At 46.7% G+C, this 16,421-nt stretch overlaps 2 protein-coding genes across 3 annotated transcripts in view; both read right to left on the bottom strand.

Annotated features, from left to right (window-relative positions):
- Positions 1-470: 470 nt before the first annotated feature.
- LOC113504554 (ester hydrolase C11orf54-like) lies at positions 471-4,160 on the bottom strand. Of its 2 annotated transcripts, none has more exons than XM_026886913.1 (8): positions 3,952-4,160; positions 3,506-3,585; positions 2,996-3,094; positions 2,265-2,440; positions 1,831-2,010; positions 1,611-1,707; positions 1,233-1,399; positions 471-768 (listed from the first exon to the last, which is right to left on the bottom strand). In XM_026886913.1, exons 2-8 carry the CDS (start codon positions 3,582-3,584, stop codon positions 595-597), a joined length of 972 nt encoding a protein of 323 aa, XP_026742714.1. In that variant the 5' UTR covers position 3,585; positions 3,952-4,160; the 3' UTR covers positions 471-594. The 2 variants fall into 2 exon arrangements, with proteins under 2 accessions (XP_026742714.1, XP_026742713.1); XM_026886912.1 differs by lacking the exon at positions 3,952-4,160 and adding an exon at positions 3,853-3,945.
- A 338-nt stretch (positions 4,161-4,498) lies between these two features.
- LOC113504679 (vacuolar protein sorting-associated protein 13D) overlaps positions 4,499-16,421 on the bottom strand; it is a 28,876-nt gene continuing 16,953 nt past the window's right edge. The window contains exons 44-66 of the mRNA XM_026887096.1: positions 15,751-15,916; positions 15,352-15,488; positions 14,994-15,231; positions 14,734-14,878; positions 13,818-14,067; positions 13,483-13,690; positions 13,181-13,402; positions 12,898-13,107; positions 12,580-12,810; positions 12,293-12,498; positions 12,073-12,217; positions 11,737-11,942; positions 11,550-11,663; positions 11,347-11,461; positions 10,928-11,272; positions 10,611-10,847; positions 10,302-10,495; positions 10,020-10,182; positions 8,745-8,927; positions 8,424-8,598; positions 8,209-8,340; positions 7,968-8,139; positions 4,499-7,897 (exon numbers count right to left, since the gene is read on the bottom strand). Of these exons, the coding sequence (XP_026742897.1) occupies positions 7,423-7,897; positions 7,968-8,139; positions 8,209-8,340; positions 8,424-8,598; positions 8,745-8,927; positions 10,020-10,182; positions 10,302-10,495; positions 10,611-10,847; positions 10,928-11,272; positions 11,347-11,461; positions 11,550-11,663; positions 11,737-11,942; positions 12,073-12,217; positions 12,293-12,498; positions 12,580-12,810; positions 12,898-13,107; positions 13,181-13,402; positions 13,483-13,690; positions 13,818-14,067; positions 14,734-14,878; positions 14,994-15,231; positions 15,352-15,488; positions 15,751-15,916 (4,669 nt within the window). The 3' untranslated portion in view covers positions 4,499-7,422. The remainder of the gene's footprint in view (positions 7,898-7,967; positions 8,140-8,208; positions 8,341-8,423; positions 8,599-8,744; positions 8,928-10,019; positions 10,183-10,301; positions 10,496-10,610; positions 10,848-10,927; positions 11,273-11,346; positions 11,462-11,549; positions 11,664-11,736; positions 11,943-12,072; positions 12,218-12,292; positions 12,499-12,579; positions 12,811-12,897; positions 13,108-13,180; positions 13,403-13,482; positions 13,691-13,817; positions 14,068-14,733; positions 14,879-14,993; positions 15,232-15,351; positions 15,489-15,750; positions 15,917-16,421) is intronic.

Here is a 16,421-nt window from a genome sequence, read left to right as displayed (position 1 = left end):
TAGACGTAGCCAGCCGTAGCCTTTAGTATTGTAGTAATTTTATTAATATTATCTGCAAAGTATCTGAAAATCAAATCGTAACAGACACAATACGCAGAAGATGGAGGTGTTACTCGACTAACTTTCAAAATCTTTGTAATAAACTTGTTTTACATAAGTTTTTGCCTTTTGAATAATTGTAATGCGATGATACTCAACTTAAGCATTAATGCGCTAAGTTCTAAATCGTGGCTCTATTTAAGTATGAAGATTAAGTTTAAATAATATTGAATATAACTATTATTTTATTCTTACAATGTAATAAATATACAATTAACCAGATAAGGGTAATGTAGATATTTTAAAATCTGCCCTTATTTACGATAAATTCTTCTTTCTTTTCATCTATTTAGTCGTCATTAATTTGCTGAGATTATTCTTGACCTCTAGTATTGATATTGAACTTTGACCCTCAAATGATAATAAAAGCAAAATAAGTACTGCTTTATTTACAAAATTAAAGTTATGTCACATGTAGGCACTAAAATTATTTAACTTCTTTTTTGAGCTTGGATATAATGTAGTCATCCATTATTTGGCAGTCATTTGGCGTCGTTAGTCGCGGCCGATGACATGCGTTTCCTGCGGCGCGTCCACGCGGATAACGGACTCTGCGACCACGAAGTATCCCTCGTAGTGCACGTCGGCGGGCGTCGTGTCGTAGTGGTAGTGGCCGCCGGACCCGTGCGCGCTGAACCCGTGGAAGTGCTGCACGCGCAGGTCCAGGCCCTGTCACAATGATTAACATTCCATTACAAGTTGGGTTGTTAATATTGACTGAATTTTAACGAGTACGTTACGTAACGACGAGTACCTTTACGAATCAGCTGATCGGGAGCAGTTTTTAGTTTTTTATTTACGTTGCCTTTTTTCGTGAAAAGGGATAAATAATGATTTTCGTTATGAAGATACCCCTGGACCATGGGATCGGTATGACATCGCTTCCACCCTGAATAATGGTTTCATGACATTTTTCTTTTGCCTATGGGACCCCACTGCTGAGCAAAGACCTCTCCTAACAACAATCTACATTTCCTGTCCCCTGGCTACCTTGGACTAGCCCACGCGTTATGCGTTAAATTCACGTCGCCAGTCGCAGCATTCTGTTTCTATAATTATTGCTGACTTCAGATATAATGAATACAAGAAAAAGACGGTATGTAAATGAGCGACAGCTTAGCAAGTGTAGTTACATGGTCGCCGGTGACGAGCGTGCCGACGTTGGTGATGGGCGCGTTCATCTCGAAGTAGTGCAGCCACGCGTCCACGTCCGCGTCCGAGCACAGCGCCGTGGCCGAGAAGTCCGGCATCACGTGGAACTTCACCTTGCCCGCCTGCAGCATGAACATGCCGCCCAGACCTGACAAGCAAGTATACATTCAAGTTTATTTTTAATACCGGATTAGAATATATACAACGCAACAATGCATGTAGTTACAATTGTTATATATGTACTTAGGTACTTTATCTGATCTCGCTGCAAGGAAATAGGATGTTTTTCCTGAAATGCTTAACAAAGTACACACTACGTAAAACCGGAACCAGCTATTAATAATATTCAAACGACTTACCGACAACTTTGTCACCGTAATGATTCTTGAGTGTCTCTCTGATGGCAGTGATGAAGTTCAAGGGTCCAATCCGTTTCTTGGCAACTACTTTGATCACCTAAAATATAATTTGTTAAGTGTGTAGAGGACATTAGGTATACCAAACGATTTTTTGTCGGAATAATTTATAACAAACTTTTGTTTCAGTAAAGGTTCATAAAAAGCATTTCATGTTTGATACCTTGCCAGGCTTGCCTTCGCTGAGCAGATAGTTGCCCAGCAGTGCGGTGCGGGTCTCGTTGTTGGGCAGGCGGCGCTGCAGGTAGCCGCTCTGGCCCTTGGCCGCGCCCACCGGCTCCACGGACACAATGCGCGTGCCCTGGTCCACCACACCGTCGCGGATACTCAGGTTTATAATGCCCTGGAATCAACGAAAAGAAATTATTACCTTGTATCTTCCGAAAGGTGGATTTACGTATAAAATTGAACTTCGTTCATCTACCAGATAAACTTAGCATTACTGAGATCTTTTTGTAGAAAAGGCATCCAGATGGATTAATTCTCCTAGCCGGGGTACATAGAGTACATAGTACCGATTTGCGTGGAGGGCTAAAAATAGCTCATAATATAGATTTGTCGATCCGCTGCAGTGTGTAGGTATACAAAGCCGCGCACCTCGCAGTTGACGCTGATGTGCGGCCAGGGCCCGGCGCCGGCGCCCGCCAGCAGCGCGCGCGGCCGCCGCAGATGCCGCGCCAGCGCCGCCAGGTCGTACAGCTTGTCGCGCTGCACCAGCGGCAGCAGGTACGGCGGCCCGCCGATCTCCACTAGCTTTGCATTACCCGTTAATCCTGAAATAAATATCTTAAATTTTCAAGTTACTGAGTAAATACCATATTCACCGACGTAGATAGGTACATATATTAATAGATACACCTATCGCCTCTCGATACTTAATTTAATTAATTTTGACTAATTTGAAGACAAAAGTTAATTTAAGAGTCATCTGATAGATAATTGTAACAAAACAAATCGTGTCACTTATCGTTATTTACTGAAGATACACAGAGATCTGTCGCTTCAGTTAATTGGACATGTTATGTAATTAATAGATAAACATGTTATTATTTCATGAATATCAACACATCTGCGTCATGTGTTTTTCAAGGTATTATTAACAGCACTATTTAAAATTACTATTAGTAACATTTTAAAGTAGGTACTTATAACTGTTACTGTTGCCTGCATCTGAAACTCGTTAAAACTTAAAGCTATGAAGATATAATTTAATAAATACGTAAATTACTTCTTTCTATTGGACAACCTTGGGTAATACTAATAGTATCGATCACGCTTATAATTGAACGACTATATTAGAACGCAATAATGTGGGTGCAGTGTGTTACCTGGCGCCGTCAGGTTGTAGGGCGGCTGCGTGAGGTCCGGCGAGTCCGCCACCGACACCTGCACCTCCTCGAACGTGCTCGTCAGCCCACTGGACAGCACTGTGAACACATCACAATACAAGATTCGAGTCCCTGCTGTCTACTGAACAATTACTTGAAGATTCTACTTTGTCTTTTCGCCTACTGTTGCTTGTAAATTTATTTAGTGTACTAGCTTTTCGCTCGCGGCTTCGCCCGCGTCGAGGTCGGTTATATCGCGTTTCCAAGAGAACTCTTCAAAAGTCCGGGATAAAAACTATCCTATGTTCTTTCTCAAGTTCAACTCTATCTCTGTACCAAATTTCATTAAAATTAGTTCAGTGGTTTAAACGTGAAAGCGTAACCGACAGACAGACAGAGTTGTTTTCGCATTTATAATATTAGTAAGGATAATACGAGTTATGATAATAAATTGTTAATTATGTACTTATATGTAGACTATTTCTTGATCAAATATAATGTGTTACTTACCATCTACGACTTCTTGTAATGGAGGCTGGTATAGAGGTTTCTCAACGATGGGAACTTTGTTGTAGTCGACGGACGACATGCTGCAATAAATCGCATGAAGGTAAGGAACATCATTCAACTTCACTTCACTTGTAAGTACACAACGGTATGGTCATAAAGATCTCAAATCAATCAATCTCAGTTCAAGCAAGTTGGGTAATTATCAATTAACGCCAGTTATTCCTTAATGTGGTAGAACCCGATGTGACGTTAAACCTTTCTGTCAAACAGGTGAGTTGAATGACATAGTATAATAATAAGGTAAACATTGCAATTGTTACGAGTTCCGAGTGAATGGTTCTACTCACCTCGGCGCCGTCAAGGTCGCCGCGTAAACCGCCACAACAGGCATGCACACTAACAATAGGGCACCGTACATTGTAACTTTATACATGTTGAATACGTACTTCGCTTTGCTGCTTGGAGTATGTACTGGTGATTTTTGGCTACTCGATATTTAGTAGTGTGTTGACCTCTCGTGACCTCGGAGATAGTACGCGCGGGCGGCGGCGGGTCGCGCCGGCTGTGTGCGGTGTGAGAGTGGGGTGTGCCTAGCGCTACTGCCGCGCACTGATTGTGTATTATCTGTGAAGTGCGCATTATTCAAGAGCAATATTATCATTTTGTTCAAGAGCTTCCAATATTTAACATTTTCAAGGTTACGGTTGCTAAGTGATAGCTTCGATTAAAATTGTTTTGCTTTAACTCATGTCTTGATGTACCTGGAGGTGATTTTTATTTGTGTGAATATTTAAAGCCTCTCCTCTTTTTGTAAAGCTAAGTTTGTGTTCCAAATTGATAATACTTTACAGGGTTACTTACCAAATTACTATGTCATAATATGATTAATATTGTAGTCTTCAATCGTCCGAAAGTAAGTCATCCTGCAAGGAGTCTTATTTCCAATGCAACACTAGATGTATTAGGTTTAAATGTAAAAAAAAAAACACAAAGTAAATTTGAAGACATTTATTAGTCATATGCATTAAACTAAAAACCACAACAGTTGGTAATAAAATAAATAATCGTCTATATGTTACCTTTATCACTGTCCGACTTGTAATAAATAAATAAATTAATACAAACAGACCTTTTCCTTAATGTTTAAGCCGTACTTTGGTAATGTTGGGTTAATATCTAATTAAGCTAACTAAAATTAAGCGTGACGTCACATCTTCGTTAAATTTTATAACATAAAGGAAGACCTACAAACTCATTAAAGTATTCTATTTAAAGCTGATTTCTAGTAATCAACATGAGCGCCGTGAGAACATTGTTTGTGTAACAAGCTTAAAGTGTATATCAAATTTGATGCAGAAATATAGAAACAAAACAAAAAATCCGTTTAAGTTTAATATTGGTTATGGAGTTATCCAGGAAACTACGTAAAAATTGCGCGCCTTCATTTATAAATAAATACCTACGCTTTTTGATGTAACGTCAACAAAACAAGTCAGCCTATAAAATAATTCACAAGCAATCACAAACATGGTCAAACGGCCACAAAACTAGTAGAAAGTCCAGCTTTGTTTTAAATAAATAACTTATTTAAGCTTCTACATAATTATTTAAACTATATTTGTAGCTGTCTATGCAACAGTCACTGAGCCACAACACAAACAAACACAATAAACAACCGCCATCTCGATTCAAGCCAATTCGCATTAAGTAACTAAAATGAAATAACAGTAGCGTTCAACTTCGAATCATCCTACCGTCAGACAATTATTTGTTCACGATTTACTTCTATGTCTTTCTATTTAAGTCTCTCTTTTGTCATATCAAGCTAACAAGTAATGTACTGGCAATCAGTCAACACTTGTCGGCCACCGATTTGGCCACTAACGTACTTGCGGCATTTACTCCGTCTAAATAACTTTTAAGAAATTTGACTTCGCGTAACTTTACATTATCGATCCAAAAATACAATTATTTTTACATTATTATGTAATACTCATATATGTTATAAAACATAATTTACCAAAACATAAAATAATCATCTTTAGTCACCTTCGACACTTGACCAATTTAGGCAACTGACAACAATAATATAATATGACACGCGGTCTCAGCCGTTACGTTACGAAACTTCATAATAAGGGTGTCACACTGCAAACTCAGGGAATAAGCACATCATTTAACCCGCAACGGAATGTATCAATGTGGACAATGTTGCCAGTTCCTGCAACAAGGTCTGTATGCCGACTACTATATCACAGTCTAAAATAATTTTGATCGTTTCCGATTCCGCGGCTTCTCTTCATTCGTACCGAAAATATATTAATCTTGACTTACATTAAATAATTAGAGTGTCCTTAATGCGTTCAGCGAAGCACATAACCCTATTTGATAGAGCACACGATTGTCATCATTTTAGTCAAGATCCCAGTGATCCCGAACGTCACAGTCTAGAAGGCATTAAGGAGCTCTCGCGTAATAACTACCAAACAAAGTTACCCAAATACCCATACATACTCGTACATATCACAAGAAAGTACATATTTTGACACGAGTGCATGTCTTCGTGCGGTTATACATAATATAAAGACAGACACTTCACAACAGCGATTATTTATATTACAAACGTAGTTATAGTTTATTCAATAGCTCACTCAGTTCGTGACAAAGTCTAGGCTGATATAGTATAATGGTATGAAAAAGATTTTGATGAATATGACTATTAATAGGATTAAATACAATACAATGTTTAAAATCGTAGGGAAAAAGCAGTGACTTGTGATGATATCATAAATGACTTAAAGTTAATTATTTAATATCGATGAATATCCTAAGTTAGACAGACACAACGCAGTGTGGGCACAAGACAAAATTATGTTTACATTTTACGAAAATTGATATATTCATACACGATATAGTAGCAACATATTGAACAGTGACAATCACTCTGCATCAGGTAATGAACATACTGATCAGGTAGCGTGACTAGGTTGTGCCAAGATGTCTAAAAACAGGCGTCAGTCAGACGAGTGACGTGTCATGTTCTCCAGTTGATTTTAGTCAATAATAGTAATTTATTTAGGACAACTAACCTTAACTTAGAACTTACAATTTCAGTTACTGGTTACCACAGTCACACAACAGTTAGGCTCTAGTGTCTTATATAATTACAACGACAGCGTCGCTGACATCATACCCGTCCCAAATGTATTTGGATGTATGTATATCATAAGGAGATTGAGAGATAAGAAGAGTAACTAATTAAATAAAAATGACTGAGCTTTCCATGTCTTTTCAGTAATACTTAGAAATACTTAGTGATATTTTCATAATAATATCATTATTAATAGTTCAGAAGGACGTCAGTCTAACAAGTTTTGGAAGGTGTCGATCCAAGTAGAATGTTGGATATTTAGAACTTTCATCTTTCTCTTAACTAATAGCTGCACACACAGTGATATATTTGCGCATGTACGTATAATATTTATAAAACTAGTTTACGATTCATATAGTATCGTCGCCTGTAGTAAGCTCGTATCGTGGGTGTTACAGTACCACAGTAGTGGTAGTACAATAGTGAAATACGATTATTATATCTAAAGTAATCGGTAATTTAACCCGTCGTTCATTTCATATTTGAGTTGATTTCCAATAGAGGGAATTCAAAAATTCCTATACTTATACATTATTCTGTAATATTTTATATAGTCAAATCTAAAAGTTGAAAATTAATTATGAGATGGCATCACGATCATTTACTACGTAATAAAAATTTTCCGTGATGACATTTATATTTTAACCCGAACAATTTATTTCCATATAATATTAAGAATTGAAACGTCAGCACATTCGCTCTTATACGTATATAAATCATGTACCTAGTGGTCGAAGCAACCCACGCTAGAGCCGCCCGCTCGGCGCTAGAGGTCCGGGTGCGGCAGCAGCGTGTGCACGTGCTCGTGGTAGAGCTGCCTGGCGACGGCGGCGTGTCGCGCCAGCCAGGCCGCCAGCTCGGCGCTGTCGCACTGCACGCGCGGGCGCCGCACGGCCTCGCCGCCGCCGCCGCGCACGCCCAGCTCCACGAAGTGCGCGCCCGCCGCGCCCACGGCCAGGCACGACACCAGGTTGCTGAGGTGCGTCTCCATGACCACCTGCGGCGCCGCGTGCTTGCACGTGATGATGCGCAGGTACGAGTCCGACAGCAGCGCGCGGATGTCGTGCGGCGTGTCGCGCACCGTGCGGTAGGCCAGGAAGTGCTCCGAGTAGTCCGTGTGGTTGAGCGCGTACAGCAGCGCCGCGCCCGCCGCCTGCGCCTCGCAGTAGCGCGGCAGCAGCCCGCCGCAGCCCGCCACGCAGCGCGGCCCGCGCACCCGTCCCGGCACCCACTTGTCCGATCTGCGGGCGAAGACGCGTTTTATTTCTCATTTTTTCTGTGGGTAATATTACTTTAAGTGAAGTTACCGACCGTCGGCTAGTATCTCTGAGGGCGGAGGCAGTCTCTGCAGCCAGATCTAGCACTCCGATGACGGGCTTAGTGACGGTGCCTACGAGTCCCTTGCCGACGCCCGTCAGGAACCCACCCAGCCCCTCCTGCGTGGCGCCCTCGTAGCTGTGCTTGACCAGTGACGTCATGCCGCCTGTAAGCAGAAGGCGCAGTTGTAGCGAGCCTGGTGCGCGGCGCCAGTACCAGCAGTGCGGCCACTGACCGAGTATCCCGAGGCCGAGGCCGCGCAGGCCGGCGGCCAGGTGCGCGCCGGGCGCGGCGGAGCGGATGCGGCGCCGGGTCTCCTCGTGCGCCTCGTCCCCCACCACGCGCTCCAGCCCGTCGCCCAGCGACTCTGCCACACAGACAACATTCATATTATACATCTTATTTTCAATTCATAATAGTAAAAAATGCTACAGCTACAAGATTGCATACCTGTGACCTTAGCAGCCGAATTAGAGATCCCGTGCGTGACGTTTTTGAGTAGTGCGCCCACGTTTCCTTCCAGCAGCAGACCCGAGACTCCCTCCGACACGTCGGCCACGAAGCCCAGCGGGTTTCCCAGGAAGTCAACAGACCCTAGAATCTTCGCAGCTTGCCATTTCAATTCCTGTGGATATAAATATTTACATGTATTAAATGCACTTGCGTCGAACTGCACTCAGAGCTTTTCGAAGGTCAAGTAATATTGGTCAGCACCCGGCATCGACAGCCATTCTCTACTTAAAAAAAAATGATAGTTAATAAATCACTAACATCTTTGAAGTGTGCGAGCATCTGCCTGCCGAGGTAGGAGGCGGTGTCGAACACGTGCGCTCGTACGAACGGTTCGAGCTCCACCGTGGCGTCCTCGAACTTGATAAAGGTTAGCCCCAAGCGACGCTTCAGCGCGCTCAGAGAGCCCTCCAACTTGTTCGCCGTACACATCGACAGCCGGATCTAGGGACAGATATGTCATCATTAGCTTAGAATTTTATTGTAACTAAAGGGAGCGGGTGTGAAATCTTTCTACATGGTCAATGAAAATAACAAATGAAGAGGTGGTGGCGAGCAAGAAGAGCCTAAAAGAGCATTATATAATGATACAATAAGTGATATACTAAAGATGATGTAGCAAAAACAATTTTGAATACAAAGATTCAGAAATCACAAACTTTCCTTTAGAAATCAGCTAAAAACGGTACTTTATCGTGATATGGATGAGCTGATATAGAATTGCATATAGGTACAAATGTATGTGAACTGTGTAACTACAACGTGTACAATGTATTTCGGGAACAAAGCGTGTTGGATTTACATAGAATCTAACCTTTTTGCTCGTCTTACGCTGAGCGCGTTGAAAATAAAACAAAATATCAGAAGCAGTAAATTGTTAAAGTAAGCTTTGTGTCAGTTAAGTGTCATATATAAGTAAAAAAAATAGTAAAAATATATTGGTATGCTATTTATATTACAAGTTGTGTTTTGTTTTAATAATGTCATATTTACAAATTTGCAATTTATTGTGTTAATAAAGGGATTTCATGGACCGCAAATAGCGCAATAAGTCTTTAAAACTTTTGACCATCGTACACCTAAAAGACAATGTCGACATGGACCGTTACAGAGCCCGGCACCAGTCCAGGTTTATTTGATTGTCCGCTGCTTTGTTTCGTTCAAGTGGTGTCAACGTCCTGCGTCAGAATGTACATCATCGCAATACAGTGCAGTCTATGGGCTGTATACTGCTGGGGGTAATATAATTTGGGAGGTATTGGCTTGCCTCGCTTCCCAAGTGCTACAGAAACACTTGCGAAGGCTCGCAATAAATAATAACTTTTGAAGTGTTTTTTTTGTTATTTTTTCCCTCAGTATATTGTTGATTTTGATGATTCATGACTCTGTTGTTTTTGTTACTCAATTCGCATGTATGAATGAATGAAAGCGCTATTTTATACACAAAGTCGTTGTAATCCCCTTAATATACACATAACAGTTATGTAAATGTGGTGCTTGCAGAGCTGCAGGCTCCTAGCGGCTGGCTGCGGTCACCTGGCTGGGTATGATCTTGATGAGCGCGAAGTAGTATCGCGTGGAGTGCAGCGCGGTGAGCTCGCTGAGCATGCGGCGGGTCTCGTAGTCCGCCTCGTCCGGCTGCTCGCGCGCGCTCTCCTCCTCGCCGCGCCACGCCCACGCCCACAGCTGCAGGATCAACCTGCCAACAACACCACTCGACTGTTACTAATTCCATGGTACAAAGGAGCAAGCCTTCAGTGCCAGCTCAAATAATAAATGTTTCCACCACAAATTCGTTTGAAGAAATTAGAAAATTACCTTTCTTCCAATCGAATGGCGAGCGGGCGTAGCGCGACTACGAGATGCTTGAAGAAATACGCGTTGTACCGTTTGGCTGGAGCTTTCTGTAGTTCAAGCGCTGCGTGTAGTGCCGGCAGCGGAGTGCCGCCGCTGTTGGTACCGCTGCGGTCCGGCAAGCAGTACAACAACACTGGACTCGGAGTACCCAGCAACTGTGGGAATAATCGATTTTAATATTTATGTACTTAATTTAGTGCCAACGTATTAACCGATGATGTTTATATTAGGAATTTTGAAAACATGGTTCAACCGGAACATATCTAGTACCTGGTTGTCCCACTGCATGTGCGTGACGCAGAGCGCGAGCGCGAGGTGGTCGGGCTTGAGCGCCAGGTCCAGCAGCACGGAGTCCAGCAGCGCGTGCACCAGCTCGGCGGGCGGCGCGCGCGACACCAGCGACACCGACAGCCCCGCCAGCGCCACGCGCACGCCCCACTCGCGCCGCCGCGCGCCCGCCTCCGGCCCCGCCTCCTCCTCCTCCAAGCCCTCGATCCAACCCGACTCCTGCAATAACAAATTAATCGAACGTTATTTCCTTGACGACCCTAGAGCAACAGGTACATTGCGCAGGCTCGGGTACTGACGGGGTCCTTGTGGTCGTGGATGCGCACGACGCGCGTAGGCCCGTCGGCGCAGAGCGTGACGTCGAGGCGGCCAGAGCCTGGGCGCAGCGTGTGCCAGGCCACGGCCTGCTCGGGCGCCAGGGCTGCGCGCGCGCGCGGCAGCCCCAGCACGACGCGCGCGCCCGGCGTCAGCGCCATGAGCGACAGGCCGTCGGGCTGCACGCACAGGTTGGCGTGCGCGCAGGCCATGCGGCCGGGCGGCAGCACGCGCCAGGCCTGCGTGCTGGCGCGGCGCGGGTCCGCCCGCCGCAGCACCAGCGCCGACGCGCGCCCCGGCCGCGGCGCCGCGTCCTCGATGTCCAGCACCTGCGGTACCATCCTCACATTACTTACATGCACACGACTACATTTCAGTACTTTCAGCTTTTAGCTGCCCTCACCATAGCGTGTGGGGAAAGTGGCGCGTCATCAGAGAGTAACACATCGGTGGGTTGCGGCGGTGAGCTGCCTTCGTGGATCAACTGGTCATTAGGACCCCGACGCCAGAGCTGAGATCTGATGAATGTAAATAAAATGGTGAATTTATTGCCATAACCATACAAGAAAATAATGTTTAAACAAATTCCATTAATTTTATCCTCACCTGTCTCCATACCGCTTCCTAGCGAGTACGACGCGCGTCGTCCCGAGTGGTACCTCGAGCACTAGGACGTTGTCATCAGGACTGGACGTCGCTGTATTCGCACTGGTGTCCCTGCTAAGTAAGTGAAGGTAAGAAGCAGTTTAAGACTATGCGGCAGCGCCCTAGGTAGGGTCCGGAGCTGGCGTACCTGGCGTGCGCCTGCGTGTGCGTGAAGGCGACGTAGATGAAGTTCTGGTAGAGCAGCGTGTGGTGCGCGGGCAGCGTGTGCAGCGGCAGCGCCTGGCGCGGGCCGCCGGGCGCGCGCAGCGCCAGCGCCGCCGCGCCCTCGGGCTCCGGCAGCGCCCAGCGCGCGCGCCCGTGCGCGCCCACCACGCACTCCTCGCCGCACCCCACCTGCAATCACACCCTTATTCATTTCTTCCTCCTGACTGACTTATCCAAACTGTTTAGAACAAAATCTAAAACAGCTCAACACCTACGTAACCCTCATACATATAATAACAAATCAATGAAATCCCCTGACCTGATGGAACATGATGGACACGGGCGAGTAGTTGTCGATGCGCAGCGGCGGCGGCGCGCACTCCGCGTCCGTCAGCACCACGAACATAGTGGCGCCCTGACACACCACCTCCACGCGGACGAACTGGTATCCGCCGCCTGGCTCCCTGTGATTTCAATCGGGATATGATCATGGTATTCCTGATTGTCTTTGTTACTCTACATAGTTAGACAAGAATTACCTGCAAGCGATGTGCAGAGTGCGCGTAGAATCGACTCGGAACCCGCCCGACCACAGCGTAAGCGGTGTTGGCTGGGCACTGTTGGCGGGCCCGGGCGCCAGCACGCGCACACACAGCAGCTGCTCGCGCTCCCAGCGCGCCCAGTGCCACGGCAGGTAGCAGCCTGACACAGCTGACACGTGCCAGGCCACAGCGCCCGGATCATTCTATACACAAAACATAATGAACTGATATCCAACTAAACTTAGCTGTCCATACTCGATACGATAAACATTTGATAAACTCACCAGAGTAGTCGCGCAACACTTTTGCGCAAACTGCAAATGGTGTGAGGTATTATTGTGGAGCTGGTAGCGCGGAGTGAACGTGACGATGTTGGTGTGACGGTAGCGGCCGCGGCCGACGCGCACGCGCACGCCCACAGCGTACACGCGCTCGCACGCGCCCGCTTCGCCTTCGCCACGAACTTCCAATTTCTTAACGCTGACGCCCACGCCCAAGCCGAATGGAGAACACCACTGAGTACCGAACACATTTATTATTATTTATATTAAAAGTAAATACTTAGTAAAGGCACTGTTAATTAGACGTAACACACGTCTGACCTCCGGGTTGCCGGGCAGGCTGCGGCCCAGGCGCGCGGCCAGCGTGGGCCCGCCGTCGGCCTCGGCGAAGGAGAACAGCAGCGGCTGCACCATGCGCGCCAGCTCGTGCTCGTCGAACTGCCCCGCCGCCTCGCTGGCGCCGCCCTCCGCGCGGAACACCAGCGGCAGCCCCGTGCGGTTCACCAGCCAGTATGCCGCCGATATCGACACCTGCACCATTATAAACATTGTATAGAACTGACTTCATGATTTTTTTACATACTTTATAATATAAATATTTTACCTTAATCCCGTCAGTTTTTTTAATGGTGACCCTGGCGTTGAGGTAGAGCCTCCGACCCAGTGTATCTCTGAGCTTCAACCTGGCGCTGAATGATCCATTGCCGCTGCTCCCGACAGCTGCACTGCTGCTGCTCGCTCCCCCAGAGCCGCACACGCTCAGGGCGGTCGACCACCCGAAGCCTTCCAGTTTCACGCTCAATTCTACTCCTTCTTCGACGTTTACCTGGATTAAGTAGAACGTAATTATAGGATTTGTAAACATATTACGTGTAATGTATGACAACTTCAATATGAAAAAGTTACCTCGTGGAAAGGCATGGTATCCCCGGGCGGTACATTCCCTGAAGCACTGATCACTCCAGTGGCGGGCGCGGCGGGCGTGGCTCGGTATTGTAACTCCAGAGGGAGTAAGTTCTCAAGTCTAAGGGCGGGGACTAGGGTTAGAGTATGCCCAGCTATGGGCGTGCCTCGGTCCGGTGGGAATCGCTCTCTGATTATTACGCAGCAGAATCTGTTGGCAAAAAAAATCTGTAGTTTTGAACAGTATTGAAAATAATGTATGATAAGTACAGAATTTTTATGAAGTAAATATTTTGTGCACGCATTATGAGTGTAAAATAGAGGGGAGTGTGAGTGACCTGTAGATGTGGTCCGGCGGCGCGCGGCACTCGTAGTGCAGCAGCGCGCGCGGGCCGGGCGCGGCGCGCCAGTCGATGGGCGCGGGCGCGGGCGCGGGCTGCGCGGGCGCCGGCGCGCGCTGCAGCGGCCGCGTCCACAGCGCGGCGGGCGCGGCGCTCAGCGGGGCCGCCCACGTGGCGCCCGCCGCCACCTGCGCCGACCGCACGCCGCCGCTCGCGCCGCCGCCGCCCATGCCGCTGCTCCAGTGACCTGCTCACACATCAACCTTATACGATCTACTCGTCTAAAACACTTAATACCGTAAGAATCAACAAATCTCTAAGTATATGTTTCGATGCGAGAACCTACAAAATACTAGTAATACAAATAGTACAATGGAAGGCCGTTCAACAATAACCCTGTAAAGTACACAAGCACTAATCTAGTGTGAGGAGTCGTGTCCGCCTAGATACACTAGTGATACTGCTGGCTACGAGTAGGACTAGTGGAGTGGTGTACCGCAGTTGACAACGATAGGGTGCAGCGGGCGGAGCGGCGGGGGGGCGGCGCGCGGCGCGTGCGGCGCGAGGTGCGCGTGCGCCAGCGCCGCGTACGTGGCGCGCACCGAGCGCCAAGCGCGCACGCTGGCGTACAACCGCTCTACGGACCCAACACACAGCTTTAGCACCGACACTACTCACTGCGCACTACTCACCACACTGGCAAACACACAGGGCTAAAACCAACCAAATACCTTACTAGTGTTGTCACTGCTACCAGCTGCTATCGCATAATTTAATATTGACGCCCTATCGTTGTAAAGTGCAGTAAATAGAAACCTACTATACTTTATTTAAGGTATTAATTATCATTTTTATAAAATATAAATAGAACAGTACGACTTGTTTTAAAACCTGTCAGTATTGTGTCACTCACCAGCAGAAGGCGCGTGGTCTACTCTGACTTCCACAGAGTGCGGCAGTTTGTTGACGAGCTGTAGAGCCGAGCGCACCGTCACTAGTTTGCGAGCTGAACCTTCTAGAGACACCTCGAACACGATGCGGGCTTCCGTTCCCGACTTCTATGATACAAATATCAATTACAAAATATTAATTATTTGCGGCATTATATAATTATGAATTCTTAAAAGATAAAAAGGTGTAAACGCAATATTATGTAGTAGATAGGTGACGTACGGTATGCGTGAGGTTCCGGAAGAAGACGCCGACGCGGTCGACGCAGACGGGGTCGGGCGGCTCCCAGCCGTCCAGGCGCAGCGCCAGCTGGTTGAGGGCGGCGCTGTGGGCGGGCGGCGCGGGCGCGCGGCCGCGGCGCCGCCCCCGCCGCGCCCCGAACGAGAACGGCTCCGTGTCGCCCGCGCGCACCATCTGCCACGAGTCGTCCGGGCCCGACCACGACACCTGCTCGCACAGCCTGCACACACCACACCGCCACGCTCGTTATTAAAATCCCACAGTCTTTTATAAGCTAATACAAAGTCATGAAATTAATTATCAAAGAAAAATCCACGTTCGCAAGCTGACGTTTACTTACGCGTCGGACGTGGTGACGAGAGTGGTGAACCACAGGCGGTGTCCGGTGTGGTTGCGCAGCGCGTAGGGCACGAAGGGCGAGCGGCGCCGGTGGCCCGCCGGGCTGCCCTTCGGGGACTGCTCCTGTGTGCCGGATGACTACGTAGACATACAAACACGCCTTTATAACGCTCTTATCCTTGAATACGGACACCACGTGCTACATTCATTGACCTTCAAATACACTGTTAGTATTTTTGTGTACATGCAACATTACACTTCACTCCACATTTCTTTTGACTTGTAAAGGGACACTGTAAAAAAAATGTTCCGAATCCTGCATATTTTCTCTTGCTTCACAGCCATCCCTAAAGAAAGAACAGTTATCGAACAGTTGATATCATTAGTATAGTATGATTACCTGTGGTGCGTAGTAATCTGCCGTCCAGTTGGCACGCACCAGCTGCCACAGCTCAATGAGAGATGACGTCACGTTGGTGTTCAGTACCTCCGTGGAAGAGATCTCCATCTGGACTCGTCCCAGAGACAGCTCACTCGTCAGTGTGTACTCCCAAGATGTTTCAAACCTGACCGAAAAACAAATAAAACATTTTATGAAATTGGTATTACATATTAGGTTTCAATGAGTTATTTTGTGTTTAGTGTAAGGGCTATACTTCACCGGGACACCATGGCGGCGCAACCAGTCGCCGCTACCAACAAAATGTATACAGCTCTATAGAGAGTTACTCACCTGGTGTCCGTTTGGTTGCGCAACCAATTTGGCGGCGCAACCAACTCGGACGCGTGCACAGAATGTTACTGGTTGCGCCGCCACGGTTGATTTTCTTAATATTGTGTCTTGCTTCAACAAATCATGTTCACACAACTCATCAAAGGACCTCAAGGACATCCTCACATAGCCAAAAAACTTATCCGGATATCTTCTTAGATCGTCGTATATGTTAACGAATTGTCCTTTCTTACAGCGATCGGCTAAATAAGTATGAACCCACCACTGTTTCTTTTTTCTCTTTTCCTACGTACATACAGCAGTAGTGCTGTCTCTTCAACGTCCATTTTGACTCTGTC

This window comes from Trichoplusia ni, chromosome 22 (assembly GCF_003590095.1).
Source record: "Trichoplusia ni isolate ovarian cell line Hi5 chromosome 22, tn1, whole genome shotgun sequence".
Lineage (NCBI taxonomy): Eukaryota > Metazoa > Arthropoda > Insecta > Lepidoptera > Noctuidae > Trichoplusia > Trichoplusia ni.
The sequence above is the reverse complement of the archived record's forward strand: the minus strand, read 5'-3'. Positions and strand labels throughout refer to the sequence as shown.

Bases quoted from the DNA above. Each gene is read 5' to 3' on its own strand.
- LOC113504554 (XM_026886912.1), bottom strand. From the start codon at position 3,938: ATGTATAAAGTTACAATGTACGGTGCCCTATTGTTAGTGTGCATGCCT. The intron at 2,011-2,264 runs GTGCGCGGCTTT...CGTTGATTCCAG, and splicing joins ACATCAGCGTCAACTGCGAG to GGCATTATAAACCTGAGTAT. The intron at 1,400-1,610 runs GTAAGTCGTTTG...CTTGCTTGTCAG, and splicing joins TTACGGTGACAAAGTTGTCG to GTCTGGGCGGCATGTTCATG.